Genomic DNA, 24,592 nt, shown 5'->3' with positions numbered 1-24,592 from the left:
TCTCAAAATAATAAATATTTTAAGGATATCTAGTTAGTAATTATTGTTTTAACAAAGATTTCTTACTCATCATCAATGGTAAATATTTTTTTTTTTTAAATCATGCTACCAAGAAAAGCCATATAGTAACGGAAAATTGAAAATTGTGCATCATATAGTTTTAGACATAGACAAAAAAAAAATAACCAACTTTATCTCCATTGTATTAAAACCCCGGGTCATAATTTAGACAAAATCGCAAATAGTTAAGATTATTTACTGAATACAAATAATCAATGCGTGAACCGTTCCACTAATTTTCAGTTTTCTTTTTTTTTTTTTTTTTTTTTTTTTGTCTTTTCGATCGAGAAATGATTTAGAAAGTCAACCGAGTGCAGTTGTTTGTCTCTTCTCGAGACATTAGGACATATCAAAGATTTCTGCACAAACAGTAATTTAGTTAGGTTTCTCTTTGTTAAAATTGTTTAATTATATTTTTGGTAAACAGTCTCATTTTACTAAAATATTGTTTATTTAACTACAAATGTGAAACCATAGTAAGAAAAGAAGATAATTTTGAATAAAAAAAAAGTAAAACAAAACAAAAAAAGAAAACTTCCAACTTAAAATATTAAAAAGGAAAAACCAAAATTATAAAGAAAACTTCAAAAAAAAAAACATTAGTTTCCCATAATTATTCTCTTTGTTTTCCGTTTCTTCAAATATATATTAGTTTCCGGGAGGCAAAAAAAATCACACAATTCGATTGAAAAAAGACAAGAGAGAAAAAGATGGCGTTGCAGAGATCAACGGTGTCGTTCAGGGGTCATGGATCGTCGGGACTCGTCTGGAATGACAGGTTCGGGAGTGGAGAGATTTGTCCCGGCGTGGAAAGACAAGAAGAATTGAGCAACGATCATCGTGACGGATCAATGGCGGCTAGTACGCCTCCAACGGTGCAACGTAGCGCATCAGACGGAAGACGTGGCCATGGTGGCGCAAGAGAACTTGGGGAGATATCTCCAGCTTTGGATCCACCTTCTCCTAAGATATCTTCCGTTGGTTGTGGCTTTTGTTCTTTGTTTTCGTCTAACGGCCGGAGAGGAAGAAGCAAATCGAGGTAGGACAAGATCAAGCGCTGGAAGTTTATAATTAAACTAGTATTAATCCCGTACTAGTACTACGTACGGGCCAAACGTAGTGTTTTTTTTAATTTTATTTTATTTATAAAAACGTTAATTAGTATGATTACATGTTTATTAAATTAATACAGTAATCAAAACTTGATGAAAAAATAGTATCTCAACTAAACTTATGACTTGAAGCTTACATATCTAAAAAAATTATGTCATCCCCAACATTAATGCATGGTCCTTTCACAAAAATCAACATTCGCCTACACATTTGTAATTCACCTCAACAATTTTCTGAATGCCATTAGATATTTCATATTTGTATGTTTTTTTTTTTTGTGTGTGTTGTACATGGCCAAAAGTGCGTCAATATCTAAAGGGTATTTCACGAATTTGTGCTTAATAAAAACAAAAGTTAACATGATTCACCGTTTGGTTTTTTGATGTTATATAACGTATTTGTTGTATTTGGTTCCTCCTCTACTTCGTATTTGAGGCCCATTGGGTATATATATCACCCAATTACCGTAAGTTATATGATATGAAATTGTTTTTCCAAAACAAAAAGAAAAAGATTCGTTGGGTCTATATATAACGGTTTTAGAAATCGGTTGTAGCCGGGAAGAAAGAAAAAGCAGAGGAATCGCCATGAAGAGGGTTAAGAAGGAGAACGATCCACAGATACGAGACGACAACACATCCATGGTTGATCTTCCTCGAGATCTTATCGAAAAGATTCTTTTGAACTTGCCGGCTAAATCCATACCAAAGCTCATCGTCGTCTCGAAGCTCTGGTCTTCTATCATCCGCAGCAAACATTTCATCGATCTATACCTGAAACAATCTTTAACTCGTCCACGTTTTCTCCTCTCGTTCCACCGTGACAGCATCCGGTTCTTCAACTCAGTCTCACCGTCTTCTTCTTCTTACACTTGTACAACATCAAGCTTTCTTGATTATAAGCGGCTCTGTTCACAAGGTTACAACGTTTCTCCACCTGTACGCGGATTGATCTGTTGTCAAGATTTGGATAAGATGGTGGTTTTGAATCCTAGCACGGGCCAGCTCTTGGTTTTACCAAAACTCAACACTAGGAGAAAACTAGGGATATCAAGTTTTTTGGGATACGATCCGGTTGAAGATGAATACAAAGTCTTGTGCATGACGACGGTATTGAAACTTTCTGGACCGGTTGTGGGCGAAGAGCATCAAGTTTTCACTTTACGTGGAGGAGCTGAGAAGAAGGAGAAAGAAGAAGCTACATGGAGGATGATCAAATGTAAGGTTCCGCATTGTCCTGCAACCAAAGGGATATGTATGACGACGACGACGAATGGTGTTATTTACTACGGAGCTTTGTCCAATAGTGTTAGAGATAAACACGAATCTCTAATTGTGTGCTTTGATGTGAAATTGGAAGAGTTTTCTCTTGTTAAGTTACCCGATGGTGTCGAAATTGAAAGTCATGATCAATCTGATTTGGTCAACTACCAGGGGAAGATAGCTTTGTTGAGTAACTCATGGTTTTGGAAGATGTCTTCAAACCAGAATGGTCAAAGATCTCTATCGTGGTTCCTTCTTGGGATGATTTAGCTAGAAGAAGCTTAATAAAATGCAGAGGGGCCATTCCTAGTTCCGGCGAATTCATTTTCTCATCAGCCTATTCGGGTGGCTCCTTCTTTATTATCACTTACGATCGCGAGAAAGATATTGGCAGAAGAGTTGTGATCGAAGGACTTGGAGATAACTTGCGTCATGTGAGCATCTTCTTGGATCATGTGGAGTGTCCTATACTTCTCTAAAGCAAACTCTATTTGTTTGATGACTTTGCTGGTTTTTTTGTTCAGATCTCGGATGGTATCTAGTTCGATCGATGGTTCTGGTTTTGATTGAAGTTCAAGTTTTTTTTAGGGTTTTTTCTTCTCTAGAACTAAAAGTGTTTCTTATTTGGTTATCTTTGTGGAGAGAACCAGGTTGTGTTTTCATGTGATGGTTACTCCAAAGAAGGGTTTCTATATGTGAACAAGATTCTCTTTGCTTTATACACTACTCTCCATGCATAATTTGATCCTTGACACATAATCTGAAGATAGATGATTAAGTAAACATTTTTATATTAGCTCTTTTCTCTTTATATTAGTTAGTTGTTCAGCAGATCTCGTATATATGACAACAACAACAAATAACAATTATGCTGGAAAAAAAAAACAAATCAACGAGAAATGGTTTATATGTTGCAAGCAAAAACGTTTGGGGTTTATATGAAAATTACAAATTAATAAAGAAGGGTTTTATCTGATGAAAGCATAAAACATCAGGGGTTCATATGCAAATGACCATACAACTGTTGATTTTTATTTATATTTTTGTTGAAAAACCATACAACTGTTGATTGGTGTTGAAAAATGTAACTCTCCAAAATCTAAGAAAGGAAGAAACTTTTTGATTTGAAAATAGTACAGAGGTGAAAAATGCGGCAACCCAAAAAAAAAAAAAAAGGCAACTTATTTTTTTTCCTTATATGTAACAAACAAACCATTGTGCCAGTTAAGCAATCCCTGACTTCTCTTAAACTCGAAACTTTCTAAAACCTCAGCCCGGTGGTTTGTTAGTTGTTTACAGTATTGACACGACAAGGGACCAGATGGACAATGCAGTGAACAAAGCTTTCAGTTTCTTAGTTTTCTCTGTTCTCATGAACTCAAATGGGATATTATCAAATGATTGGGCCTTGAGTTTATATATCAGGCTTGTAAAAAGCCCACATAGTTCTAACCTTCTCAGTCAACTAGAGGTGTCATTAAATTAAAAGAGATCACTTATCGTCAACATTTTGTGAAGTAGAAGAAACTAAACACACTTGATGAGATGGGGGAGAAGAAGGGGAAAGCAATCATAGTAGGAGGAAGTATCGCAGGCGTATCGTGCGCACACTCGCTCACGTTAGCTGGCTGGGATGTTTTGGTACTCGAGAAATCGTCCGAACCTCCAGCTCGGAGTCCTACTGGTGCTGGACTCGGACTCGACCCTCAGGCTCGTCAAATCATCAAATCCTGGCTTCCTCGTCCACATCTATTAGATGAAATCACCTTGCCTCTCTCGATTGATCAGGTAAAGATAACACTGAGAGTTTGTTTAGTTCGTTAATTGAAACAATCGGAGCGTAATTTTTTCCAGCTCTGCTAAAGTTTTGTTTTTTTTTTGGGTTTGTTTATAGAATCAGGCAACTGATAGTGAGAAGAAGGTGACGAAGATTCTCACAAGAGATGAGAATTTTGATTTCCGAGCATCTTATTGGTCAGATATCCACGCTCTTCTGTTTAACGCTTTGCCTCAATCCATGTTTCTTTGGGGACACAAGTTTCTGTCTTTCACAATGTCACAAGATGAGTCTACTGTAAAGGTTAAGACTTTAGTTATGGAAACTCAAGAAACCGTTGAATTTGAAGGAGATTTGCTCGTTGCAGCAGATGGGTGTTTGTCTTCGATTCGGAAAACATTCTTGCCTGACCTTAAATTAAGGTTTGAAATGAGACTCTGATGTTCAGTTTTTTTGATACAATATGGAATCAGGCAAACATTTTGTGAACTGGATCATATAGGTTTTTGTTTTGTTTCTATTATGTAAGGTACTCTGGTTATTGCGCTTGGAGAGGTGTCTTAGATTTCTCAGGGGATGAGAACTCGGAAACTGTTACTGGAATTAAGAGAGTGTATCCGGAACTTGGAAAATGTTTGTATTTTGATCTCGGTGAACAGACTCATACCGTGTTTTACGAGCTTTGTAACAAGAAACTCAACTGGATTTGGTATGTCAATCAGCCAGAGCCTGACCTGAAAGTAAGAAGTGTAAAAGACTAATTCCTCTCTCGGTTTGATTAGAATGCGTTTTAAGTAGTTTTCTTGATTCTGTTTTGTTGTTGTTGTGAAATTACGATGTCAGGGAAACTCTGTTACACTAAAACTGAGCCAAGAAATGATCAATAAGATGCATCAAGAAGCAGAAACCATCTGGATCCCCGAGCTGGCGAGACTCATGAGAGAAACAAAGGATCCTTTCCTTAATGTTATTTACGACTGTGACCCTTTAGAACGAATCTTCTGGGGAAACACCGTGCTGGTTGGGGACGCGGCTCATCCCACGACTCCTCATGGTGTAAGAAGCACAAACATGTCAGTTCTTGATGCGGAAGTGCTAGGCAAATGCTTGGAGAAATGTGGACGTAATAATCTAAGCTTGGGTCTAGATGAATATCAGAGAACAAGATTGCCTGTTGTTTCTGAGCAAGTTTTGTACGCAAGGCGTTTGGGGCGTATCAAGCAAGGTCTGGATCATGATGGAATCGGTGGTGGCGGTTTTTCTTTGGAGCAGAGAAATATGCCATTTTTTTCTTGTGCTCCCCTTGTCTAGTGATGAATATATTTGATGTGAGAGATCTTGTGTGTGTATGTTATAGTGATTGTGTGTATAATAATAATAGACATGACCATAACATTGTNCATATAGGTTTTTGTTTTGTTTCTATTATGTAAGGTACTCTGGTTATTGCGCTTGGAGAGGTGTCTTAGATTTCTCAGGGGATGAGAACTCGGAAACTGTTACTGGAATTAAGAGAGTGTATCCGGAACTTGGAAAATGTTTGTATTTTGATCTCGGTGAACAGACTCATACCGTGTTTTACGAGCTTTGTAACAAGAAACTCAACTGGATTTGGTATGTCAATCAGCCAGAGCCTGACCTGAAAGTAAGAAGTGTAAAAGACTAATTCCTCTCTCGGTTTGATTAGAATGCGTTTTAAGTAGTTTTCTTGATTCTGTTTTGTTGTTGTTGTGAAATTACGATGTCAGGGAAACTCTGTTACACTAAAACTGAGCCAAGAAATGATCAATAAGATGCATCAAGAAGCAGAAACCATCTGGATCCCCGAGCTGGCGAGACTCATGAGAGAAACAAAGGATCCTTTCCTTAATGTTATTTACGACTGTGACCCTTTAGAACGAATCTTCTGGGGAAACACCGTGCTGGTTGGGGACGCGGCTCATCCCACGACTCCTCATGGTGTAAGAAGCACAAACATGTCAGTTCTTGATGCGGAAGTGCTAGGCAAATGCTTGGAGAAATGTGGACGTAATAATCTAAGCTTGGGTCTAGATGAATATCAGAGAACAAGATTGCCTGTTGTTTCTGAGCAAGTTTTGTACGCAAGGCGTTTGGGGCGTATCAAGCAAGGTCTGGATCATGATGGAATCGGTGGTGGCGGTTTTTCTTTGGAGCAGAGAAATATGCCATTTTTTTCTTGTGCTCCCCTTGTCTAGTGATGAATATATTTGATGTGAGAGATCTTGTGTGTGTATGTTATAGTGATTGTGTGTATAATAATAATAGACATGACCATAACATTGTGAACGTCAATGTAGAAACTATTAATAGCTTTATAAAACTGATGAAAAAATAAAAGCATTTCTGTGTTTACAGACCCAAGCTGGTGGTGGTGGAAGCCGCAAAGCATGAGAAACTTTGTTTTAACTGTCAAAAAAGCAAAAAAACAAAACGAAGATGCGTCTGCCGGGAGTCGAACCCGGGTCTATTGCTTGGAAGGCAATTATCCTAACCGTTGGACTACAGACGCTTCTGTCTATGTTTTACAAGTTTACGTATTTATTTTTGCCACATAATGGTCAACACAACAAACCTCTCGATTTCATTATCTGTATTTTTTGGCATTATACATGTCACTTTAGCTTTTTTGTTGATCCTTGCTGTCTTGCATGGTGGATACTATTTTTAGACCATATATTGATATTTTGGGACAATTATACATATATATTATATATTACACTTTTTTGCTATTGTCCGTTATAGAGAAGTTAAAAAAAAACACTGACGTGAATCATGTGATGCGTCGCACAAAATGCATTAGTTAAGAATGTGGAGTGTGGACCATCCATTAAACTTATTTTTCCTATCTTAAACTACTACGATTAACAAGACCATGACAGTTTGGATAAGATATTATGTAAAAAATATCATGTTTTCCAAAATCACGTTTATTTGTAATGAATCAGTGACTTATACTGTTACGCACACTGATGCAAAATGTCAAGGGGTGATAATTGAATCCTAACGTACATCTCAAATTCACGTTGAAGCTATCTCAGCTGTCGAACATGCGTCTATGGTACATATACAATGTTTATCACTTATCAGTGTGGTCATGTAACTATGGTATTGAGGTTGAGGGCAAATTCAAGCCTGACAGAAAAATTCCAAAGAGCATTGAGTCGGAATGTCGGATAATGCAGAAGGAGAAAATGGTAGAAGAGGCCAGAGGAAGATGACGTTTTTGAGGGACCCTAAATTCTTTTGTCTACATTGTAATGTTCATATTTTTGCCATTATCGATAGTTTATACAAGATTGCTGATGTTGATCCATCCAAGAACCACAATATTCCTCGTCTAACCAAAGGGACCATCGATACACTATGTAACGTGCATATAGAGTAGTTTAATAGTAGCTGATACACTTGTATAACTTGTATTTTTTTACCAGCTAGCTTACTCATGAGTCTAGGCTCTATTTAACTGAATGTTAGGACCATTTTAATTAACAAAAGCACATGTATGGACCATTCTATTATACGAAGCATGCATAAATAATAAGTCTATAGAATTTGTTTGATTTTGAAGTTGAAGTTACATTTGTGTAAGAAAAGAAACATTTAGCTCTCGTCCAAGTATTTTCAAGTTGACGTGGTTCTTAATTAGTCTCTTACTAATACACACTTGAGCTTTGAGAAGGTTGTGTAGTGCAGAATATATTTTAAACTAGATTCAACTTATATTCAAGAAGCATCTTTGGTTTACCTAGCTAGCTTTATTTTTTTTGGTTTACCTTGCTAATGAATAAACTTAAGTATATTTGCTAGTTTAACACTTTTTTTTTTACTATAAAAATAATTTTTCTCACGTATGTATACTTAATTATAAATTATTTGCAAACTAAAAGGATTGTAAAATAAGTTGAGCATGTCATATATTAGACATATATGTGGAGTAATTAATAACGTAAATAAAAGGGATGATACATGAAAGAATCGGCATGTTGATTAAATATTGTTAAGATCATGAAGTCAATCCTCATATATTGACAGTGATAAGGTTTTTTAATTTGATTGGAGTAGACAAAACATTTGGGTCTACGTAATAATATGCATCCAGGTCAAAAAGCGTATATAGTTTTATGTTTGAATCGATTAGATAATACCCCGAAAGTAAGTTAATATAGTTTAACATTTACGTGGGATATCGCTTACGTCTTAATCAATTGTGTGAAACCTTAATCAATGAGATGAGGTTTAGCATGCACTAAATAATTAATTTACCGCTTAAAACACTATACCACGCGCATACATTTCTGAATAAAATAAGTCCCATACTTTCTCTTCCTATAGCTTTACCCTAAAGAGTATAAACAACAAATATGCAAAAAAAAAAAAAAACAATTCATCTAACACATGTGAATAAATCATTAGAAATCACATTCTTTGGCTGCAAAACCTGGAAGATGAATGAGATCCCTCGGATTTGGTGTGGTAATGATAACTCATAACAATAGGTTATGGTTCTATCTGCATATTATTAAAATGTCATAAAAGTTACTATTTTGGTTCAAATCTATTAGTAGTAGCTAGTTAAATTATCTAATTGATAGATGACATATCATATATTTTATGTTGTTGCGTCCAGTATAAAATCCAATCTAGAATTAAATGATTCATAATTAGTTGCATTGAAAAAGATGGCTCCGCATAAGATATGCTGAAAATTGATATTGCAACCTCAGAGGAGATCATAGGGGAAGTGGAGGTCGGCTGCATTAGTTGACATTTAACGAAGGAGTGGTCAGTCATGCGCAACTCAATTACATTTTCCACATATCTACTTATTAATTATGTGTTTGGTGCAATCCTCATTAATTGTGCTTGTTTTATATCATCCCTCCAGCCACCCCCAAAACCAAAGTCTAGAATGGAAGTTTGTTATCTTTTGAATACTATATTTCTTTCGCACGAAAATGAAGCCACGCATAGAGAGACCAAAAGCCTATGACACGAAACAAAATTGCACAGAAGATTCTACATTGAGTAAAACAGTAACAGTTAATAAATTTCTACATATTGCATGTTGTTGACAAAAACAATTCTGAGAAATAGTAGATGTGACAACACTTATTCGAGAGTTTGTGTATCTCAATTGAATAACAAAAATAGAACGATGTTGTATGCTATACTATAATTTATGCTGGTTATAAAAAATTGTATAAACTTTGAATTGTAAAGTTTCATGTAATGATGGAAAACAGAAGATTCATGTAATGATGGAAAGAAGGTCAGAAGGCCATCTAAACCTTTGTTAAAGTAAACAATATTTGAGTATTAGACATTTATTTAAATAAATCTTCCGTTTTCTACTTTCTTGACCTCAACAAACTTTCGGTAGAAGATTAATTATTACAATTTGTATAAATGTGATCAAACACGTCAACGCAAATATCATATACTTCGATGTCAACGGATGTTCGTTTTAGTGTTTAAAAGACAATGTTTAACTTTTACATCAACACTGTTTTTTTTTGTAGTAAAATTATACTATTAACATATGTTTGCTCACGCAGAGTATCAAAGTACTAAAAATGTTAAGCATAAGAGAGTAATCGCGCATTATCGCATATTAATGTAAATTCTTAGTAATCATCACATTATTAAAACCCTATTATATCAGAGTCATGTAAACATATTGTAAATATATAACATTGTTTCTCAATTAGCATAATATCTCTTTATTTTATTTTATTTTATTTTATTTTGGTTTCTATAATGTTTGGGACAGTTTTTTTGTGGAGCAAAGCTAGGGTTGTAAATTGGTCTGTCCATGTCCAAATGGGCATGACCAATTGGACACATACATTTTATGGTCATTTATGGTCAAGGCTCAAATACACTCATACCCAAATATGTCCAAACCAAATAGGACCATGACCAATTGGTCTGTCCATTGGTTGCAGATTGAACCAAAATTTAAAACTCATAATTTACTAAAGGTTCATAAACTCATAATTATAAAGTTTCATAAACTCATAATTATAAAAGTTCATAAATTCATAATTGGATTGAAAGAGGGGAGAGATAGAAACTCTAATTTCGTGTTTTTGACAAAATGGAAAAAAAAATTTCCCCCAAATTTTACAATCCCTAATTTTGAAGAATTATTGGACAGTCCATGTCCAAATTAGTTTGGACCATTTATTATGGGTTAAAATGGTTTTAGGTCCATTTGACCACTTCAAATTTGGTTATGACCATAACCGGTCCAATTTAATTTGGACCTGGACAGCCCATGGTCTCTGAACCTAATTGACATCTCTAAGCAAAGCCACGCAATACATATTTTTGTGGCTAAATGACATATGTAGCAGAAAAAAATGGAGTCATTAATCGTAGAAAAAAAAATAGTTTGACTAGTAGTAAAGAATCTATGGCAAAGATTTTTCCAGTGGGTTATATTTAATATCTACACCATTTTTTCCCCTCTTAGACCTACTCTACTCCCTACACTATACACACCTCACAACACTTCTCTTCTCTCTCTCTCCCACCCCCATTACTTATTGAGAAACACACACACAAATCCTTTCCTTTTCTCTCACGCCTTCTCTATAGCATTTACACCTCATCTTACGCGTTCTCTTTATAATTTCCAACATTGGTTTCTTGGTTTTTCCCGAGAAACAATCAAAAGAAGACCCTAAAACAGGACACTTCTTAGGTGCATGTGTGTGTGATCGTCAGAGAAAAGATAAAGACACTTTCTTCCTTCCTTCCTTCTTTCTATACTTAGTCTTTCTCTCGCTCTCTCTCTTATTAATCGACATGGACACTTGTAGAGAACTAGAGCCTAGTCACATCTTCGTTCCTGGTCCGATCATCGTCGGTGCTGGTCCCTCCGGTTTAGCCGTAGCGGCTTGTTTATCAAACCGAGGCGTACCATCGGTTATCCTCGAGAGAACCGATTGTTTAGCTTCTTTATGGCAAAAAAGAACCTACGACCGTCTCAAACTCCATCTCCCTAAACACTTTTGCGAGCTTCCTCTTATGCCTTTCCCTAAAAACTTTCCAAAATACCCTTCCAAGCAACAGTTCATCTCCTACGTTGAGTCGTACGCTGCCCGGTTTAATATCAAACCGGTGTTTAACCAAACCGTCGAGAAAGCCAAGTTCGATGCCGTCTCTGGTCTCTGGAATGTGAAGACGCAAGACGGTGTATACACATCCACGTGGCTGGTGGTTGCCACAGGGGAAAACGCTGAACCGGTGGTTCCGGATATACCCGGTTTGAAGAAGTTTACTGGGTCTGTTGTTCACACTAGTGCGTATAAGTCCGGTTCGGTGTTTGCAAACCGGAAGGTTTTGGTGGTTGGTTGTGGAAACTCCGGTATGGAGGTCAGCTTGGATCTTTGTAGATACAATGCTCTGCCTCATATGGTGGTTAGAAACTCTGTAAGTAAAATTTTTAATCATGCTCATTATCAAAACATATGTAGTAATTAACCGGGTCTAACCAATGAGTATAACTAAATTAATGATGCAGGTACATGTGTTACCAAGAGACTTCTTTGGTCTATCAACATTTGGAATAGCAATGACACTACTGAAATGGTTTCCTCTAAAGCTGGTGGACACTATTCTCCTACTTCTTGCTAATTCTACGTTGGGTAATACCGACCATTTAGGCCTTCGACGACCTAAAACAGGACCAATTGAACTCAAGAACGTCACCGGTAAAACTCCTGTTCTTGATGTCGGCGCCATATCTTTAATCCGATCAGGACACATAAGAGTGAGTTCATAATCTTTTTATTTGCTTTCTAAGTAATATTAATATCCATCTAGAATTAAAAGATTAGATAAATGAATAGTTTGCATGCGTGCATTTTTGTACTTCCTGTTTATGAATGTGGCTGGTTTTTTACTTCATTATTCTAACAGTTTTGTCTTGTGGTTATTAACTATTAGGTGACGCAAGCGGTGAAAGAAATAACAAAGAACGGAGCGAAGTTTGTAAACGGGCAAGAAATTGAATTCGACTCGATAATATTAGCGACCGGATATAAGAGTAACGTACCCTATTGGCTTAAGGTACTTAAATCACTCTCCCTCTTGCTATGTAGTACAGTATATATATATATATATATGACTGTGTGTGGATGTGATGATGATGAAATTATATATGGAACCAACAACATACGCATGCAATTAAAAACTTCGTTTTCAAGAATAACGGTGATGGTGATTGTAAAATGATAAGGATATGCATATTATAAGGGGTATGTAGACCATATAGAAACAATAATAGTTTTTAGTGTTATCATGTAGTGAATCATCCATCGCTTTCTATGATATGGACATAACACATGCAACAAAGGGAACAACACTCCAAAACTCTTCTTTTCTCCATGCAAAATGGAATAAAACTTTTTCACTATATAAAATTCCCAAAAAATACCAATTATATATCTCTGAAGACAACAACAACAACAACAAAAACTCTCTTTGTTTTTTTCATGTTTTTCTTTGTCTCATCGTCCCCCACCTCAAATATTTATTCTGTATTTTTTAGAATATTTTCTGATAATCAATTTTGAATTTTACAGGACAACAGTTTTTTCACAAAAGAGGGAATGCCAAAAACGCCATTTCCTAACGGTTGGAAAGGGGAGGAGGGACTATACACGGTGGGTTTCACGAGAAGAGGACTTTCCGGAACAGCCTTTGATGCCGTTAAGATCGCTGATGATATAAAAGACCAATGGATGAAATCTAACGGCCCGTTGAGTAGTAGGAATATTTGTAGTTCCCATATCATCCATCTTCATTTCAATAAATCATAATAATTGAGTTACTTTTTTTGTGTTCTTGTTCTTGGTCTCAATTTTGTTTGACTTGTTTGTTTCTTCATGATCCCTGATGGAGTTACAGTTGGTTTTTATTTATTTATTTAGTTTTTTCCTCATCTTTCAAGCTACCATGTGTTGTATATTTGGTTTATATTCACTCCTTTGGCTGTAAAATTAGACAATTTATGTAAATTGGTTATGAGTTGAATTTGCTTTAATTTACTTATAATAGTCCATTTAGTAATCTATTTCTTATTGAATCATATACATCTTATTTTTTTGAAAATACTTTTAATTTAGTAAAAAATACCTTTTCCAATCTTTTTCTATATAAACCAGAAAAACTCTTGAAACTCATAATATGTGCATCTCTGAATAGTTAACGACATGATACGCAGTTCTTGATGTATAATTCATTATTGTCCACAGTAGCAACTCTGAATTGTCCTTTAGATATATTGCATGGAGTCCACATAAGATTTACTTTGATTGACTACATCAATTTGCATCTATGAAAAACATATTTAGGCTGTAAACGAGACATACTAAAATTTTGATATTGTTCAACCGGACTAATAACTTCACAATAGAAAAAAAAAAAACGTGTATTGGTGGTAATCACCATCTAATTTTGGTTACTTTTGTAGGTTCTTTCTACTTCACACTTTCACACACGTTCAAACAGTTGGCTATATACACTTACACATCTACATATCAATATAATACTATCAAACCTCAATGTCATTTTTATAATTTGAATGTAATACTACTAGTAGGTTCATGATTTGGCCATCATTTTGACATATGGATAGACTGTGACGGAGTGATGACGACGACTTTGACATACTTTTGCGGTATTATTATTTAATTTTTTTGCCAACTTGTCCTCACTCCTCCTCAGTATTTAAGTGTCTACCTATTACCTAGTTAATGACTTGAAACATTATTTAGCTTTTTTATTTTTGTCTTTGAAAAAACAACAAAAAGTATTTAGAAAATTAGAACTCAGTCAATATTAGTATTGAGTTAGTATAAATTCACATGTATTAAATATTAACACGTAAAAATTCATTTGATCAGTTGTCCACGAGGACGACAATGATGGAGCTCTGACAGATTTTGGATCATTTCGTACGAGAACTATCAGACAAGATCTTTCTCTCACACTCTTTTATATGTTTACGTCATAAACATTTTAGAAATTACACGTAAGTATATTATACGCACGAAGAAGCAAATATTATTGTACTTGTGTGCTTCGTATATCTTAACGTCGTATCACCAGATGGGTAAAATTTTAGTTAGAAGCAACATTTAATGAGAAAAGATTGATAGCTTTATATGGGAAAGATTTTGAAAGTTGTGATGATTATTTAATGATAGTTTTAACAAAGTCAAGTACGTAAAGATATTATACTGGGTTAACAGAAGATTTTGGGAAAAATTAAGTACTTTTAGAAGATTCTGGCCTGAAATGTTTTAAGCTGATTTGTTGACTCTTCTGTGACAAATTTAAAATGTAGTTGACTCTTAGAAGCACACTCCCTCTATTCTTTTATAGATTGATACTCCTCTATTTCATATTAAGTGTCATTTTAGACTGATTATTTTGTTACAAAATAAGTGTGACTTTGTATTTCCAATGTAGATATTTGATAAATTTTCCAATTTTATCCCTACTAATTTAATATATTGACCAATAAAAAAAACTAAATAATATATTAATAATGGATAAAATAGAAAATTTAATGATTTTCTTAATATGTGTGAAAAATTCTAAAATGACACTTAATATGAAACAGAAGGAGTAGTATTTTTTTTATTCCACAAAAATATACTTCCTCGGTTTCAAAATATAAAATGTTTTGGAGAAGTTTGTTGTTTCATAATATAGGATGTTTTCAAATTTCAATGCAACTTTTAGATTAGTTTAGTATTTTATATTATGCAGTATTGTTTCTGATTGGTTGAACTTTTTAAAAGTAAAGATTTCTTAATCTGCATGTTTTGCTTAAAACATCATATATTTTGAAACGGAGGAAGTCCTATTTTCTAGCTTTTCAATGTGTTTTCTTTTTTATTTTAATAACTGCTAATATATTGTAAATTATTTTAAAAATTTAATTGAAAATATTTGAACTTGTTGAATGTTTATTAATTAGTAGCTATGTTTTGTATAAAAACGAATGTATGCACTATCAAGCATTAGTTGTAAGAAGTCTTTAAAATATTTTTTAAATAAATAGAAAGAGTATATGGTAAAATATGCATTTTTTATGAAATCAACAAATATTAAATAGTTTATACAGTACATGGGTACCAATCAAATCTATTACAGTAATATGATAGTAATTCTTTAACTAAGAGATTTTTAAAATTAATAATAATAGTAAATGGTGTATTACTAAGGTCATCTATTACAGTAAATGGTGTTTACTAACTATCACCATTTGACTATCTATTCCATTGACCCATTTTTCAATCACTATTTATTGGCTGACCAATTGAGATTTGAGTTAATTTTTCATAATTCTAGATATATTACTTTCGTTGACAGAGTACAGTCGTTTTCCTTTGTTTATTTGTTTTTAAAGTACTACTATTACTTTCGTTGCCGCTTTAAGAATTTATTTTCGTATACATTGACATGGAATTGGAATCTCCAAATTTGGGAAGTGATGATTTGATGATGATATATGAAATATGATTGAGAACCTCGATACCCAAAAACCAAAACCTTTATCAAAAAATAACTTAGAAAATAATAATCTACACGAACAGAGAAGAAGTGGCCCCAAAAATCTGAACACATCTCAGTGGCATGTTGCTTTTAAGACCAGCTTGACCTTCGCTGACAGTTTATTTTACACAAAACATATTTTTCTAAAACCTAAGAGTTTTATCAGTATAATAATGTCATCATCCTCTGTGTTTGTTACGTAGGCTTCATTGAAGAAGAGAGGGACCTCTCACTACCTCCTACGTCTTTTGATTCCCTCTGTCTTTCTTTGTTTTTCTTCTTGTTTATTCACTTCACCCCACTTCTCATATTATTTTCTAAATATTTTTGCAAATAATTTTTTTTTTTCTTTTGTTTGTTTATAGTTTTTGGTCCGAATGTTTACATGTCGAATTGTTTTACGTTTCCACTTATATGTCAAGTCTATGTAAGAGACTTCTATGATATCAAGTACCACGTGATAGCAAGATTCGATCTAATGTATACATACATACAATACACACACACATTAACCTACCTGTCAGAATGATTTATATAGACAACATTTTTACATTTTTTTTCAATGTCTGAATTCGATTGTGTCTGAAAAGGCTCAAGATGCTTTAGGCTGGTTACATGAAAAAAGGTCATCTGTAAGTTTTATTTTATATTAAACGGGCCTTGCAGTCTAGTACTACTAAACGGCCCGTTACAAGCCCATTCTCAACCTTTGTAAACTACAGAGGATTTTAAGCTCCCAGTACTAGTCCTCTCACTCAAAACCCTTTGCATCTCCATGTTGTTCGTTTAGATCATCTATCAAGTTTTCGTCGTCATGAACGGCTTTCTTGGGAGATCCACGCATCTTTCGAAGTTTTCTTGGGTTTCTACAACCTTTCAACACATCAGACATTGCTTCTGCTCTATGCAAAATAGATTTCCTTCTATCTTTATCAGGCGGCCCATCTACAGCTTCTCTGTATGTATTTGGCAGCTTCTTCGAGTGAGGAAGAGACGACATTAGACTTGACAGTCTCTTCGCAATATCAGTCATCCCTTTCAATCTCAACCCGTTATCAATCATCTTAAACGTGATGTACTGTGGAATAATCCCTCGTCTCACAGCGTTCTCAAACTCTTCGAATGCTTCTTCCCACATGTCAAGTCTGCAGAGCAAATGGATCAGCATCGTGGTAGTTAATAAGTCAGGATCAATTCCTCTGTTTTTCATCTCCTTGTTCACTTGCATCGCCAAGCTCAGCTTCCCATCCTCGCAAAGCATTTTCAAGATCAAATGGTATGTTAACCGGTCTGGACTAAGCCCAGCTTCAATCAACTTGAAGTATAAGTTCATGCCCGCTTCAGTCATGTTATGCTTTGAGAAATACTTAAAGAAATGGTTGTATGTAGTCGGAGTGGGATCAACACCTCGTGTCATCATCATCTTGAGTATCTTGCTAGCACCATCAAGATCTCCAGCCTTGCAAAAGTTCTTCACTAGTGAATTATAAGTCACTATCGTAGGACCTGATTCACAAACGAAGAACCTTTCCATCATACCTAAAGCTTCTTGTAACCGACCTGCTTCTCCTAAACCATCGATTATAGGATTAAAGACCATAAAATTAAGCTCCATTTCTGCCATCTTCATTTCTTCAAGAACTTCCATAGCAATCTCAACACGACGCATCCTGCAATACCCTTCTATGAGAGTACCGTAAGTAACAACAGTCGGCTTCACATTCATCGCTTTCATATCTTCCCATAACTTCTCAGCCTGCTTTAGCTTTCTTGATCGGAACCATCCATTCAATAAAATGTTGAAAATACGAACAGAAGGAACCCAGTTTGAATCCATCATCATCCCTCGTATTCTCTCTAAATACATTGAAGCTTCTTTAACATGTCCTTCTTTACAAAGTGCATCTAATAAAACCTCAAGCAACTTAAGCTCTGAAGCTGATTTACAAACAGGATCATAACTTCTACCGAATTCAAATGCTCGTATAGCTTGTTGCACCATACCTACAAGCAAATTGGCAAAACTAGATTACTAAAGGCAAAAGCTTTTACTCTAAGCTAGCTCCATTAAAGAAACTACAAGAGATCTGCATACCAGCACGAGCGTACCGTCTGATCAAAACGATGAACGTATCAGCAGAAACCAGATTCGATCCTTTATCGCTTCTCACTCGATCAAAAATCAAAGACCAAGCAATTTCAAATTCACGAGCTTTACACAAAGAATTGATAACAGAATCGAACAGTGAAGGAGAAAGCGTAAACCCAGGTTTCGTTTCAGCCCATTTATACACAGAGTGAAGCAACATCGGCGATGAACTTAAACGATCGAATAATGCTTGAACCACCTCAACACTCGGTTCGATTCCGGTTTCATCCAGAGCGGATTCGAGACTCGCACCAGGAGCAACGTTAGTGTTCTCGAGAAGATTCGATATAGTGGAGAGATCGGGGACGGTGATCTGATGCGGCGGAGTACATGTAGAATCGTGTGTGGATGGTGATTGTAACCGTTGGATGAGCGGTTCAACGNATGAACGGTGAGATGATGATAACAATCTATGAAGAAGGAATTGGTGATGAGATTTAGGGTTTAAGAGGAGGCTCCGGCGGAATGAGGTGAACAGAGAGTTCATTGTCGCCGCCATTAATTAGAATTAAGTGGCCGCCGACGAAAGTAGGATACTCCGACTACGCGACTTTTGGGCTTTCGTTAGTTAACTAAAATCTAAAATAAAATATCAATGGCCCATTATGCACTATCTGATATATCTTTTTACATCCATATGATATTTTCTCGTCCAAATTAAAATTATCTTCTTTTTTCATACGTATAAATCGTATATAATATTTGTTTTCAAGTATATACAAATTATCATGTAGCAAGTAAAGGATTCCACGAGTTTCTTTCTTCTATTTGTGCATAACAATTTGTATGCGTATATGACCAAATACTTAATGTTGATGACATTTTTTTTTTTTACTAATGTTAATAAAAAATGAATTTCTTCTAAATGTGAATAATATCTTTCGAAATAATTGTGAGAATGCAATTAATATATTTTCATTGTAAAGAGATAGAAAAATGAATATTATTGACCAGATATATCAAATTTATTTATTTTTTGGTCAACTAGATACAAAATAAAATTAAAGATAACAACAAAACTTGAAAATAAATTATGGATTAGTTTAGCAATGTTAAAATTTGTAATTGATCTGAACTCCAATATTAGATTGATTGGCATTTGGATCAGATTCCAGGTTTGTACTTTGTAGAATGGATAAATTTTGATCGTAAAATCTAAATACTATAAAATTAAACACAAACAACAACGGTAATCTAATATTCCGTTGAGGGATAGCAATTATCATGGGACAATTCATGTGGTTGGTTGTGGCCGTACAAGTCAGCTTAGAGCAAAGTTAACAACACTTGGAGATGAAAACATAAAGATCCATGCGATCCAGAATCCAAGGAATAAAAGAAATGGCAGACAAGAAATTAATATCTTATGTGTTGGCATGAGCTTGCAAAGAGGTTTTGCATCTCCAAGAGCCTCAAGTGGTGATGATTATAAGCGAGGATGAAGATTTTCAGTTTGTTATGGATATTTTGAAGCGAAAAGCATTTAGAGTACTGTTAGCACACAAAGGCACCTCGAGCACCATACCGACCCAAAAAGTCCCCTGGTTAAATGTTGCCCGCGTTATCTAAGCCAAGTGCTCCTTCCATTTATGTTTTTATTGTCATGGTTGACTGTCTTTATATAACATTTGATGTAAATTATGTGCAAAACATTCACTGTATGTATATAACATTTGTTCAAGTACACATAAATGACGGTGGTATTATATCAGATTCGAGGTTTGTATTTTGTAGAATGGATAATTTGATTGCACAAATTATTTTTGAATCTAATCCTTTTTCACACGTATGTATTTAACATTTGTTCAATTGTGTAAGATGCTCTCTCAGTTCCTTCTAAATGTGAAAAACAATTTGTATAGGTGTGATTCGTATATGACCAAATACAACGTATAATTTAATGTTGTTGAATTGGTAGAAACGTTTTCTTAACTAGTATTAACAAAAATGAATTTCTTATATGTGAATAATATATTTTGAAATACTTGTGAGAATGCAATTAATTTTGTTATTATCCTCTCCATTTAATTTTCAAATTTATTTAATTATGTTACCCTTTTAAAAAGATTAACATATAAATGTTATTGACCATATATTTCAATTTTTGTTTGTCAATTATAAATCCAATTAATTTAAAGATAATAAATTAATATTTGTTGAAAAAAAATAATGTAACAGTTTAGCAATGTTAAAATTTGTAATTGATCCGAAGTCGAATAGTAGATTGATTCATCTCTGAATCGGATTCGACGTTTGTAAATAGATAAATTTTGATTATAAAATCCTAAATGCTATTAAGAAGTACGGTAAACTTAAACACAAACGATAATGATATTATTTCAGTACAACAATATTTAATGTAATTTATGTACATAACATACATCATATTTAATAAATTTTTTTTGTTTTTTAAAATAAAACATTCTCAACTATTACCGTATGTATTTTTTAAAAAACTGTTATTATCGTTGAGAATTCCATATTTAGTCTAATACTTGTTGGATATTTTTCGATCGATCATTTGTCCATATATTTTGTCACTATATATATCAAATTAATTTAAAGACAATAATTGTTGAAAAAAATAATGTATCAATTTAGCGATGTCAAAATTTGTAATTGATCCGTAGTCAAATAGTAGACTGATTCGTCTATGAATCGGATTCGATATTTGTAAATAGATAAATTTTGATTATAAAATACTAAATGTGATTAAGAAATACGGTGAACTTAAACACAAACGATAATGATATTATATCATTACAACAATATTTAATGTAATTTATGTACATAAAATTCATCACATTTAATAGATTTCTTTTTGTCTTTAAAAATAGAATATTCTCAACTATTACCATATGTATATAAACGCGTATACTACTTTTTTGAAAAACTATTATTATCGTTGAGAATTCCATATTTAGTCTAACACTTGTTGGATATTTCTCGACCGATCATTTGTCCATATATTTTGTCAACTATATATATCAAGTTAATCTAAGGACAATAATTGTTAAAAAAATTAATGTATCAATTTAGCGATGTAAAAATTTGTAATTAATCCAAAGTTGAATACTATATTAATTGGTCTGTGAATCAGATTCGATGTTTACAAATAGATAAATTCTGATTATAAAATCCTAGATGTGATTAAGAACATAGTAAAATTCAACGCAAACAATAATAATATTATATCACTATAATAATAATTAATGTAAATTATGTACATAACATTTATCCCATTTAGTAGAAATTTCTGTTTTTCTTTAAATAGAACATTATCAAGTATTAGTATATTACCGGTTGTATAAAAGCGCGTATATTACTTTTTGAAAAACCGTTAATATCGTTGAGAATTCCATATTCAGTCTACTTTATGTTGGATATTTCTCGACCGATCATTCGTCCACGTATTTTATGATCCACTACTTATATATTTATTTAAATATAAATTACCCAACATATAATTTTGTTTCTATTTTTTTGACTGGTCCAACATATCTAATGGATTAAAAAGAAATTAATATATAACATATTTGTAAAAAGATATAAGCACTTATAAAAAGCAATAAAGTCTAGCTAATGACTTACCATATTTATAACATTCTTTGAGAAGATATAAGAACACAAGTGGAGACACATAAGTTAAATCTGAATAAGCATGTAAACACACTGTTCTTGCTTCAGCGTCTTCATCTCGTACCTCCAAATCAGCTTGTTCAGGATCCAAACCCATTTTGAAACCTCTCATTGTCAGCAAAATCTGATGTCAAAGCAAAAAAATTACTATCTTTGACCAAATCAAGCAGTTAGAGATGATTTATGCAAAGAAAGAATAAAACTTTGAAATCAAATTTCAGATTTTTTTATTATGAAAATCCAATTTTTGTAGAGTTGTTTGTTGTGATAAAGCGGTAACTGAAAGCACACATAATTATATGGAACAAAAATTAAAATTATCTTTCTAGTCCTTTTTCATACTTATAAATCGTATATAATATTTGTTTTCAAGTATATACAAATTATTATGTTGCAAGTAAAGGATTCTACGAGTTTTTTCTATTTGTGCATAACAATTTGTATGCATATAACTCGTATATGACCAAATACTTAGGGGGTGTATTTAACTTGATATTTTAAGTGATTTGTATAAAATTTACAAATAATATGTTATTTAATTATAGATTTTAAAAAGTCATTTAAAATATGCTGTTATTGAATTAATGATTTAAAAAACTACTTTACATTGTAAATTATGTGCAAAACATTCACCCGTATGTATATAACATTTGTTCAAGTATACACAAACGAGGGTGGTATTATATCAGATTCGAGGTATGTACTTTGTAGAATGGATAATTTAATTAAACAAATTATTTGTGTTACTAGTCCTTTTTCACACGTATGTATTTAACATTTGTTCAAGTGTATAACAATTTGTATGGGTGTGATTCGTATATGACCAAATACAACATATAATTTAATGTTGTTGAATTGGTGGAAACGTTCTCTTGACTAGTGTTAACAAAAATTATCTTTTGAAATGCTTGTGAGAATGCAATTAATTTTGTTATTATCCTCGCCATTTAATTTTCAAATTTATTTAATTATGTTTCCCTATTAAAGAGATTAACATATAAATGTTATTGACCATATATATATATAAATTTTTAACTATAAATCAAATTAATTTAAAGATAATAAATTAATATTTGTTGAAAAAAATAATGTAGCAGTTTAGCGATGTCAAAATTTGTAATTGATCCGTAGTTGAATAGTAGATTGATTCGTTTGTGAATCAAATTCGACGTTTGTAAATAGATAATTTTTTATTATAAAATCCTAAATGCGATTAAGAAATACGGTAAACTCAAACACAAACGATAATGATATTATTTCAGTACAACAATATTTAATGTAATTTATGTACATAACATTCATCACATTTAATAAAAAAATTTTGTTTTCTAAAATAAAACATTCTCAACTATTACCGTATATATATAAATGTGTATATTACTTTTTAAAAAACCGTTAATATCGTTGAGAATTCCATATTTAGTCTAATACTTGTTGGATATTTCTCGATCGATTATTTGTCCATATATTTTGTCACTATAGATATCAAATTAATTTAAAGACAATAATTGTTGAAGAAATTAATGTATCAGTTTAGTGATGTCAAAATTTGTAATTGATCCGTAGTCAAATAGTAGACTGATTCGTCTGTGAATCAGATTCGATATTTGTAAATAGATAAATTTTGATTATAATATACTAAATGTGATTAAGAAATACGGTGAACTTAAACACAAACGATAATGATATTATATCATTACAACAATATTTAATGTAATTTATGTACATAAAATTCATCACATTTAATAGATTTTTTTTGTCTTTAAAAATATAATATTCTCAACTATTACTGTATGTATATAAACGCGTATACTACTTTTTTGGAAAACTGTTATTATCGTTGAGAATTCCATATTTAGTCTAACACTCGTTAGATATTTCTCGACCGATCATTTGTCCACATATTTTGTCAACTATATATATCAAATTAATCTAAAGACAATAATTGTTGAAAAAATTAATGTATCAATTTAGCGATGTCAAAATTTATAATTAATCCAAAGTTGAATACTAGATTAATTGGTATGTGAATCAGATTCGATGTTTACAAATAGATAAATTCCGATTATAAAATCCTAGATGTGATTAAGAACATAGTAAAATTAAACGCAAACAATAATAATATTGTATCACTAATAATATTTAATGTAAATTATGTACATAACATTTATCAAAATTAATAGAAATTTCTGTTTTTCTTTAAATAGAACATTATCAACTATTAGTCTATTACCGTGTGTATAATAGCGCGTATTTTACTTTTTGAAAAACCGTTAATACTGTTGAGAATTCTATATTCAGCCTACTATATGTTGGATATTTCTCGACCGGTCATTCTTCCACGTATTTTATGATTCAATACTTATATATTTATTTAAATATAATTACCCAACATATAATTTTTTTTCTATTTTTTGACTGGTCCAACATATTTAATGGATTAAAAATAAATTTAATTTACAGTTATACTATTCCTTGTATAGTAACGAAGACCAAGATATTGAAAACATTTTGATAATATTTTACCATATAAAAGAAGATTTTTCCAAGAAAAAGCAAATAATTCGTCTTTTTTGTTATTTTTTTCTCAATAGAAAGTTTGTTTTTCCGATTTTTGTTTTTATCTCTCCCAAAAAATAATCTGAATTTCAAACAGTACCTTTTCACTCAGTCGCTTCCCCCCCGCTCCTCCTCCGCTCTCCTCCCCACCTACACATATTTCAACACACGCTCTCTCTCTCTCTCTGGAGCGTGACCTTCTTCTCTCTACCGCCATTAGAGCTCGTTCACAAAACTCATAAACCTATTTTGCTCTCAGCCAGGTATGATCATCACCTCTCTCGTTTGCTCACCGTTTCCTGTTTGATTACCGATTCTATGATTTTTTTTTTCTCGGAATCGTAGCTTGTTGCTCTTCGTGTTGATCGATCGGTGTTAATCGTTGTTTGGGTTTTAGGCTGATCGATTTCTCCCGAGAATGTTTTTTTTTTTTTTTTT

The 24,592-nt window shown here is 33.0% G+C and overlaps 7 protein-coding genes and 1 non-coding gene across 8 annotated transcripts in view; 6 read left to right on the top strand and 2 right to left on the bottom strand.

Moving 5' to 3' along the window:
• Window positions 771-1,103, top strand: LOC104772209 (uncharacterized protein At1g15400-like). The gene has a single exon (XM_019242252.1). The coding sequence runs from the start codon at window positions 771-773 to the stop codon at window positions 1,101-1,103; it is 333 nt and encodes a 110-aa protein (XP_019097797.1).
• On the top strand, window positions 1,761-2,705 carry LOC104772208 (F-box/kelch-repeat protein At3g04660-like). Its single transcript, XM_010496846.1, has one exon. The coding sequence runs from the start codon at window positions 1,761-1,763 to the stop codon at window positions 2,703-2,705; it is 945 nt and encodes a 314-aa protein (XP_010495148.1).
• LOC104769355 (6-hydroxynicotinate 3-monooxygenase) lies at window positions 3,950-6,589 on the top strand. Its single transcript, XM_010493551.2, has 5 exons — window positions 3,950-4,223; window positions 4,330-4,634; window positions 4,742-4,952; window positions 5,056-5,595; window positions 6,501-6,589. The coding sequence occupies exons 1-4, from the start codon at window positions 3,981-3,983 to the stop codon at window positions 5,521-5,523; spliced, it is 1,227 nt and encodes a 408-aa protein (XP_010491853.1). The 5' UTR covers window positions 3,950-3,980; the 3' UTR covers window positions 5,524-5,595; window positions 6,501-6,589.
• On the top strand, window positions 5,647-6,573 carry LOC104769356 (6-hydroxynicotinate 3-monooxygenase-like; the record flags this gene model as incomplete). The annotated part of the gene is given in 2 exon segments (XM_010493553.1): window positions 5,647-5,857; window positions 5,961-6,573. Coding segments are annotated over 2 exon segments (679 nt in total), but the record flags the coding sequence as incomplete, so codon positions are not given.
• On the bottom strand, window positions 6,671-6,742 carry TRNAG-UCC. The gene has a single exon. It is a non-coding gene; the product is annotated as a tRNA-Gly (tRNA).
• On the top strand, window positions 10,739-13,191 carry LOC104769354 (probable indole-3-pyruvate monooxygenase YUCCA4). The gene is made up of 4 exons (XM_010493550.2): window positions 10,739-11,670; window positions 11,762-12,010; window positions 12,187-12,309; window positions 12,825-13,191. Exons 1-4 carry the CDS (start codon window positions 11,044-11,046, stop codon window positions 13,059-13,061), a joined length of 1,236 nt encoding a protein of 411 aa, XP_010491852.1. The 5' UTR covers window positions 10,739-11,043; the 3' UTR covers window positions 13,062-13,191.
• Window positions 16,424-18,505, bottom strand: LOC104769353 (pentatricopeptide repeat-containing protein At5g11310, mitochondrial-like). The gene is made up of 2 exons (XM_010493549.2): window positions 17,903-18,505; window positions 16,424-17,811 (listed from the first exon to the last, which is right to left on the bottom strand). Exons 1-2 carry the CDS (start codon window positions 18,453-18,455, stop codon window positions 16,559-16,561), a joined length of 1,806 nt encoding a protein of 601 aa, XP_010491851.1. The 5' UTR covers window positions 18,456-18,505; the 3' UTR covers window positions 16,424-16,558.
• Window positions 24,272-24,592, top strand: part of LOC104769352 (cyclin-A2-2) — a 5,700-nt gene continuing 5,379 nt past the window's right edge. Inside the window, exon 1 of the mRNA XM_010493548.1 lies at window positions 24,272-24,417. The gene's annotated coding sequence lies outside the window, so the exon portion shown is untranslated. The remainder of the gene's footprint in view (window positions 24,418-24,592) is intronic.

This window comes from Camelina sativa, chromosome 20 (assembly GCF_000633955.1).
Source record: "Camelina sativa cultivar DH55 chromosome 20, Cs, whole genome shotgun sequence".
Taxonomy (NCBI): Eukaryota; Viridiplantae; Streptophyta; class Magnoliopsida; order Brassicales; family Brassicaceae; genus Camelina; species Camelina sativa.
Note: the sequence above shows the minus strand (reverse complement) of the source record. Positions and strands in the feature narration are given on the sequence as shown.

What these genes read in the sequence shown, in the direction of transcription:
- LOC104772209 (XM_019242252.1), top strand. Translation starts at nt 771, where the DNA reads ATGGCGTTGCAGAGATCAACGGTGTCGTTCAGGGGTCATGGATCGTCG.
- LOC104772208 (XM_010496846.1), top strand. Translation starts at nt 1,761, where the DNA reads ATGAAGAGGGTTAAGAAGGAGAACGATCCACAGATACGAGACGACAAC.
- LOC104769355 (XM_010493551.2), top strand. Translation starts at nt 3,981, where the DNA reads ATGGGGGAGAAGAAGGGGAAAGCAATCATAGTAGGAGGAAGTATCGCA. An exon ending in TTGCCTGACCTTAAATTAAG is followed by an intron (nt 4,635 to 4,741) that starts GTTTGAAATGAG and finishes CTATTATGTAAG; the next exon opens with GTACTCTGGTTATTGCGCTT. An exon ending in AGCCAGAGCCTGACCTGAAA is followed by an intron (nt 4,953 to 5,055) that starts GTAAGAAGTGTA and finishes TTACGATGTCAG; the next exon opens with GGAAACTCTGTTACACTAAA.
- LOC104769354 (XM_010493550.2), top strand. Translation starts at nt 11,044, where the DNA reads ATGGACACTTGTAGAGAACTAGAGCCTAGTCACATCTTCGTTCCTGGT. An exon ending in ATATGGTGGTTAGAAACTCT is followed by an intron (nt 11,671 to 11,761) that starts GTAAGTAAAATT and finishes TTAATGATGCAG; the next exon opens with GTACATGTGTTACCAAGAGA. An exon ending in TCCGATCAGGACACATAAGA is followed by an intron (nt 12,011 to 12,186) that starts GTGAGTTCATAA and finishes ATTAACTATTAG; the next exon opens with GTGACGCAAGCGGTGAAAGA.